Source organism: Strix uralensis, chromosome 4 (assembly GCF_047716275.1).
Source record: "Strix uralensis isolate ZFMK-TIS-50842 chromosome 4, bStrUra1, whole genome shotgun sequence".
Taxonomy (NCBI): domain Eukaryota; kingdom Metazoa; phylum Chordata; class Aves; order Strigiformes; family Strigidae; genus Strix; species Strix uralensis.
In genome coordinates this window covers 106,585,271-106,592,939 of record NC_133975.1, presented here as the reverse complement: position 1 = coordinate 106,592,939, position 7,669 = coordinate 106,585,271, and the positions used below count along the sequence as shown (strand labels likewise).

The following is a 7,669-nucleotide window of genomic DNA, read 5'->3' as shown; positions in this document are numbered from 1 at the left end:
GGACGTTTATCCCCACCCACCTAGGACGCATCCTCCTTTCCCACTCGCGATGTGGCCCGCCAGCCAGCACGCGGGCGGTTCGGGCGGGGGCCAACCACCGCTCCGCTACAGAGGCCGCCGCGCCAGGCGAGCCAATAGGCGGGAACGTTACTGAGGGTGGCGCGCAGGCGGGGGGCGGTGGTCTCACGGGCGGCCCCGCGCCTGCCCGCCCTCCGCCCGCAGCTGCGTAGCTTGGGCTTCGCCAGCTGGCTCCCCGGGGAGCGGCTGTACAACCCCGTTACCGGGCGTTGCTCGTGACGCCCGGGGTGGCGAGGTGTTTACCTGCGCTCCTCCCCGCCGGGCAGCCGGTGCTGTTTGTGCAGAGAGGCCGGGGGGGAGCCCCCCCGCGCGGAGTCCGCTGCCGCTTTGCGGCGGCAGGAAATGGCAGGCGAATGAACGAGGGACGTTCGGAAGGCAATAAAACCCCCCCGCCCCCCCCGGTTTCGGCAGGCAGGAGTGCAGCGGCAGCCCCGCAAGGAAGAGCCGTGTTTGCCCTCCAGCTCTGCCCCAGCCCTCGCTGGCAGGGGGCAGAGGGCTCTGGGAAGCGGTAACGCGAAGGCCCTTTCCCGCCTCGGGAGAGGCTCCGGTCGGCACCAGCCGGCCGCGGCAGGCATTGCCCGGGCAGCGGCCGCGGGGGAGAACCTGTCAGGCTGCCACTCCGCCTCGGTCGAGAGCGTCAGGGGGTGCCCGGGCCCGATCGCACCGTGCTGTCCGCCCTCGCCCAGCCGGAAGGGGCGGCGCGGCGGCAGCGGGCTCCGGCGGCAGCTGGCCGGTGCCGGGCGCGGGGAATCTCCGCTGTGGAGCGGAGATGGCGGACGAGGCGCTATTCCTGTTGCTGCACAACGAGATGGTGGCGGGGCTATACCGCGCCGCCGAGCAGGGCGAAGGGGTGAGTGGGGCCGGGGCCGCCCCGGGGGCCGCCCGGCAGCGGCCGGGGTAAAGCGGCGGCGGCGCCTTGTGTCTTGCAGGAAAACGGCCGCTGCACCACCAAGCTGGAGAGCATGGGCTTCCGCGTCGGGCAGGGCCTGATCGAGAGGTGAGTCCCCGCCGCGGCCATGCCCCGCCCCGGCCCCTGGCAGCGCCCCTCTGCTGCTCCCGGGGCTGGCGGCCGCGGCTGCGCCTGCCCGGCGGGGTCCCTCGCCCCCTCCTTCCACGGCTGCTGGGGCCAGGAACGTTCGCCCGCTCGGTGGAAGCAGCTGGCTGCTTTGGGTGGACAGAGGGTTACGCCGTGCAGGCGTTCCGGCATCCTCTCTTTTGGCATCTCGTTCTTGTGGGGAGCTGTGCTTGAATGCCACTGGACGGTTTTGGAGTATGTCTTTTCCCAGTGCTTTCCGCCATGAAAAATGAGTCGGTTACTTTTAACATTTACAATCCTTTTTAATTGCACTTTTTGTAAACCTACTTTTGCATGTTTCCTGCTTCTGGTACGTTTCATGATTTTCTTCTCTAATTTCTTTCTTAAACATAACTTTATGATTGGCTACTCTAGTTTTTCTAAAGCACTTCCGGTCCTTGGAACTTAGCGACAAGCACATTGCCTCCTTGTTTCCCCAGGCCCTTTGGGGATGCCCGAGGACTTGCTGCACATCCAACTTCAGCGCCCTCGTTTTGAGGTCCTGTGGAGACTCGAGCTTCTGAAGTCATGCTTTCGTTGAATAAAGTGGTGCTTTAGTGCCAGATAAAGGCCCCTAAGGAGGATAAAGGGAGAGAATTCTGACATAAGCAAGGGAAAGAGGTCCCTTTTTGGGGAACAGGAACAAGTTTTACGTGCTTGTTCCTATGTGTTAGTGCTTTTTTGCATATTTGAAGGACTCCTTCCAAGCAGTAGTATGGGTGTGAGCTTTTTGTTTATCTTCTGTTTAGACATTTAGTTGAAGATAAAACTGATGGAGTGCCTTGCATCTTTCTGTACTGCACTGCAGCTGTCTTTAATAATCATATAATTAAGACCATTTATTCTGCTGTCATGTTGCAGGTATTCAGATAACACTGTGTTGCTCTTAAGTTGAAATACTTAATGCCGTGATGCTAGAGTGATACTGTACAATGGCTGGAAAACTATTTTCTATAATAGCCTCAAAAATAATGTTGCATAGTACCATTGTTCCGTATTTTCTTTTCCTGTTTAATCAGTCAAGTTGTGTGTATCTTCATTAATGATGTATTTCTCACTTTTCTCTTAGGTTTACAAAAGATACTGCCAGGTTCAAGGATGAATTGGATATTATGAAGTTCATTTGCAAAGATTTTTGGACAACTGTATTCAAAAAACAGATAGATAACCTAAGGACTAATCATCAGGTACTAATGCTGTAGAATAAGATTTAATTTACAAGATCAGTAACAGTTTTGAGTTACTAGTGCATTTTTGTTGGTCTAGAATGAATTACCTGATAAGAAACCCAAAATGTTATTTGTTTTGTTTAAAAAGCAGGTTCTTAAGATTCATGTTAGCATGTAGCTTCAGAATACAATTTAATAATTGCTTGTGATGTCTTTATTACCACTCTGTTTGAAAAGACTAAATGCTTTGAATTTCATATGTGCTGTTGCAGTTAAAACTGACAGGACAGTAAGGGTTAGCACTTAAAGAGGAACTTTTTTATGTATCTCCCAGAAAATTCTAGTAGAAAACTAGTGTGAGAAAGTGGTATTACTGTTTTAACATCTATTTAAATAGAATGGCTGCCTTGAAGTAATTTTTTTTAATTTTGAAGAATATTTACATTTTTCAGCAGTTGAGACTTAGCTGCATTCTACTGAATGTACTTGTATAAGAAACAGCTGCAAAACTTCCCAAATTTGCGTGTTCGTGACATTGCGTTGTATTTATGTCACAGAATCACAGAATCATCTAGGTTGGAAACGACCTTGAAGATCATCTAGTCCGACCATGTCCTTTCCTATATCAACAGCCACAGTTCGTAAAGCAAGATCAAAATAATATAAGGAGCCATTTTACTAGAGTAAAAAAGTCTTTTTCCTTTTGGAAAGACTTGGTTTTCTTATGGCCATTTTCCTATTGTATCAAAGTAAGAACAAGGGAATTTGCACAAGGATTGTGCCAAATAAAATAGGCTTTCTTTTTCAGTGAGCTGTTTATCAAGTAATAACTTTAACAGATAATCATTACCTTGGAAATCTTGAATTCCAGGAAAGCTGCAGTATTGAGCTTAGGTCTCAATTATATATACAGCCTTAATTTAATTTAAAGGGTTATGATGTTCCAAAGTAGCACAGTCATTAGCAAATAAATTAAAATGACAGGTGTAGATTAAGCTATACTGTGTTCATACTTACTCATATTTATGAAAATGCATATTGTGGCACAAAATTGTGATGTAGAAAACAGTAGGCTTTTAATTTGATCATCTGCTGGGTGTTGTTGCCTGTATTGCTATTAAAGAAGATAATTCTCACTGAGTTTGAGAATAAGAATAGTGAATTGCATACCAAATGAAAATTAAGATTTGAATGTAAAAATTTGCGTGCATTTGATACATTAACAAAGACTTTCTAGTATGGAACTACTGTTTCTGAGCACTGGAAGGACTCTTCCAAGAAGAATGTAAATAAACATTTTTTAGGGTTAACTGTTCATATTATTATCTAGGGGTTTTGTTGTAAACTCACTGTTAAGTATCTTTGATATTTCATGAAAGTAAATTATAAGTTTAAACTTAAATCACAAATGACTTAATCTAAAATTTAATTTTTCAACCTGAGAACACTTACATTGTATCTACAAATCAAATCCCTTCACATAAAATCACATAAAATGTTGATTACACGTTACTGCATATTCAACTAAAAAGTTGTTTGTTTTAAAAAAAACAGGGTATTTATGTCCTTCAAGACAATAAATTTCGTCTCTTGACACAAATGTCTGCGGGAAAGCAGTATTTAGAACATGCACCAAAGGTACCCTTCAATTTTATCCTTGGGATCTACCAGTTTGATTTGAATTGTCTTGATCTATTCATAATAGCTACTTTATATATTGTAATTGAATGGATGCAAACTCTTCAAAAGGGCAGCTGAAGTTTAGTCTCCAAAACCTGTGCTTTTTAGAAATGCACCTTGTTTCAGAACAGTGGATTTGATTTATGGTTTGAGAAATGCTCATAGTCATTGTGAAACTTTGTGTTGTGTTTGAGTTACTTGATGGTAGGAGCTGGTCTGCCACAGATTCTTTCTTTCTCTTTGGAAAGCGTGTGCTTTCAGAAGGTTTTTTTCAGATTTCCAAAATACATTTGAAAGATGGCTATTTGTTACCTAGAACAAGCTTCTGAGATTATATGAACATTCAGAAAGATCCTCCACCAGTTAAAAATAGTTTTGAGTGTAGATGCTGAGTTAGGATAATAGTTTTACGAATGTAAAATCAGTGCCTCTACAGAACCTCTTAGAAAGCGCTTTGGTTCAGGTGGATGTAAGAAATGAGGCATTCAGTTCTGTTTTATGGCTTCTTAATTCTTGATCTTCTCAGTCATCACAGTTGCAGGCTACTGCCCTTTGGATTTTTTCTGCTGTTTGGTGAGATGTTTCTTCTGTTTTGCAACATATATTCTAAGTATCTGCAGGCCCTCACCTTCTAAGATGCAGCCTGTGCAAAAATGCTATCTTGGACTGTTTCTCTTTTGTTGACTGTAATACCAGTTGCTAATTTCAGCCAAGTCTTTGGAATAATTGTTTTAAGGATACTAAGTTCTTACAGGTTTAATGGAATTAGAAACAAGTGATTCAAGATAGTGCCTCTTAACAAGAGAAATCTGTATTGTGAGCTCCGCTGTACCAAATATCAGAGCTTTCATGTATTAGAGACATAATGAAGTCTCTCAAGCATAGTAACAAAACCTCCATAGTTTTATATTGTCCAAGTGTTAAGTGTTGTTCTTGAGTACTTAGTTTCAATCTTTAGCAACAAGCTTCACCCTTGACACTTAGTTAAAGTGCAACTTTATGTTTAGTATTTAGCATTTACCTGTGGACTAATCAGAGGAGGCCTATCAAATTTGGGAATAAAGAGTATTGTAACAGCTGAAGTTTCATCAATGCCTGCATGTAAGTAGTTCTCAGATTATTCAATTATTAGCTCACTTGGTAACTTCCCTTACTGACTTCATTACTGTATTTGTCAGGGTGGGGTTAGTTTGAATTTGCTGGGCCATAGGAGTCAGTATGAACTTCAGGATGTGGCTTGTCACTAAATGCTTTCGTGTTTAGAAAATACTGACGGAGGGTGAACCTCCTTGATACTGAGTGGAAAGCAAAACTAAAAAGTTGTATTTACATTTGGAAGCATCAGATGCGTAAGGGTGTATGTCCAGAAGGTTATTTGAACAAGTGAGGATAAACAAAACTAGATACATGCTCTTTTTTTACAGAAGTCATTAAGAAAGTTAGTAAGTGAAGTCCATTGTAACTGCCCAAGCTGTTTAAGGTGGATTTAAAAATTTCCACAGACTTTACACAAATTTTAAATTTAACTGACAAAACTGTTGTGATGTGGGACATGGACCAACTTAAAGCAAGAAAAAAGCTGTTCAGCTGGAGTTAAATTTAAATGCTAAATTAAGTAATGGCTAGATGCTCATAACTAAACTGTAAAATTTAAATGTTCCTTACTATTTCTTCTAACAAAATGATCACAAGAAAATAATTACTTGGAAAAACAACTCTAATGGTGATACTTTGATCTGAATTTGCTTTTTCTTTGCAGGTAAATTTCAGGTGATGATACAGAAGATGTAGAGCACATTCAAATCTTTTGTGTGTGGATTCAGTATCTTGGTTCTGCTTTGTATGTAGCTTGTAAATTACAGCAGTGTGCAGCACAATTCCAAAATACATAATAAATGTTCATCAGAATAACTTAACACTATCCTTGTATCTTGGTATGAAATTTATTCTATACCAAAGTATTAACATCCTCATGGTAAAAACTGTCTGTTCAAAAGTTTTCTGCAAAGTATTTCAATTACCAAAACAACATATATGGAAGACGAGAGGCACATTTTGAAAACAGAGTAAAAGCCTTGCCAAGACTAAATTGGAATAAGAAACTGATATGTTTTGTGTCACCTGACTTGAATGCCCAGCTGCTACCTTTTTGTATTCACTCTGAAGTGAGAGGCAGCACTTGCTCTTGTATTGTTCTGAGGAAGCCATCAGCACATGAACCAACAGCCTTCATTAGCGGTGTTCAGTGGAGGCTCAGTTCCTGTGTATGAATGATGGGCAGGTAGAAAAGACAATTTATTTCTACATAGTTAAACAGTTTCTCCTACCTCCCTAAAATTAGTAGCTGTTTTTTGTGTCAGAATGATTTTACAGCTAAGGTAATCTATGGTGTCCAAAGAAGGAAATTTGTTTTAGCTTGTGCATAAACTCAGTATTAACATAATTGTTTTTAATTGCTAGCTACAACTCACTTCTGTAATGAGTGTGTGCAGGAAGATGATTAGGCCTGCAAGAAGCTATAAAGAGATCACCAAGACTCTTGAGGACATTGGGGTTTGATAGATACCACTTGTTACAAGGTTTGCGTAACAATACATACCTTGCCATAGGTAAGCATGAAAACATCTTGTTAAAACTTCTAATGAATTTTGCTGTAAGGCTTTTCTATTGGCAGGTTCAGGCCTTATACTTTCAAATGAATGATGATAGAAACTTACGGTGTGAGAATGCCTTGTGACAGTGATTCAGTTTCTACTTTGAGACCAGTAAGTAACAGGCTAACTAGAAAAGCTAACATGTTAAAGTAGCATCTTTGATTGTTTTAACTGCCTTCTGTGTTGGGAGAAGTGTATTTCGTCCAGTTTCATGGTGGGCAAGAACAGGGGAAGCTGTTCTTCCCTGAGCTCTAGGGAAGGTGTGGCGCTTGTAATGCACCAGGCCTTTTCTAGATAGCTGCTACAGGCTGTCAAGCTCTAGATTCTGAATTGTGATGCCAGGAGTTTGTTATACTTGAGCTTAAGGTACTACCAAATTCTGATCTTTTCAGGTACTGCGAATGTTTGTTCAGATTAGTTGTAGCTGAATAACTTGATAGTTCTAGGAAACATCTAGAGCAGAACTTGGAACTAGCAGAATGCTGTCCCACTGTTTATAGAACTAGCAAAGACAAAAGTAACTACAGTACTGTGGTACTTGGTGGGGATCAGCTGCTGGAAAACACTGGTTTCTTATACTGGTAGTTTATAGGAAGGCTGGGGTGGTTGTTCACCTTTAGAACTCAGATTTGTTTGAAACTGTAGGGCTAGAGAATTAGCTAACTTAAGTATTCTTGCATTTCATGGGTTCTTCAGTTGCCAACTCATCCTGCTTTCAATATGCTGCAAACGCTACTAAAGAGACTAGATGTAACTTGCACTGTATGTCTAACAGAAGGACGTTTCAATGTCATCACATTTTAAGCATCTGCAGCATGGTAGACATTCAGTATCAACATACACAGAATCATTGTTACTTTCAGTGCCAGAATTAAAACTAGTAGTTGCATAATTCACTTTGATTTTTCACTTTACAGTTAAGACTGCCATTCCAGATACAAAAGTGCCAATCATTCAAAGACATATTAAAGGTTTATCAATAACTGGTTGTGGTAAATGATTACCTTTAATAG

At 42.0% G+C, this 7,669-nt stretch overlaps 1 protein-coding gene across 1 annotated transcript; it reads left to right on the top strand.

Moving 5' to 3' along the window:
* The first annotated feature begins 143 nt into the window (after nucleotides 1-143).
* TRAPPC6B (trafficking protein particle complex subunit 6B) lies at nucleotides 144-5,923 on the top strand. The gene is made up of 6 exons (XM_074868342.1): nucleotides 144-928; nucleotides 1,008-1,075; nucleotides 2,223-2,340; nucleotides 3,877-3,960; nucleotides 5,010-5,103; nucleotides 5,762-5,923. The coding sequence occupies exons 1-6, from the start codon at nucleotides 848-850 to the stop codon at nucleotides 5,791-5,793; spliced, it is 477 nt and encodes a 158-aa protein (XP_074724443.1). The 5' UTR covers nucleotides 144-847; the 3' UTR covers nucleotides 5,794-5,923.
* The last annotated feature ends 1,746 nt before the right edge of the window (nucleotides 5,924-7,669 follow it).

Bases quoted from the DNA above. Each gene is read 5' to 3' on its own strand.
- TRAPPC6B (XM_074868342.1), top strand. From the start codon at position 848: ATGGCGGACGAGGCGCTATTCCTGTTGCTGCACAACGAGATGGTGGCG. The intron at 2,341-3,876 runs GTACTAATGCTG...TAAAAAAAACAG, and splicing joins ACCTAAGGACTAATCATCAG to GGTATTTATGTCCTTCAAGA. The intron at 3,961-5,009 runs GTACCCTTCAAT...CTTTATGTTTAG, and splicing joins ATTTAGAACATGCACCAAAG to TATTTAGCATTTACCTGTGG.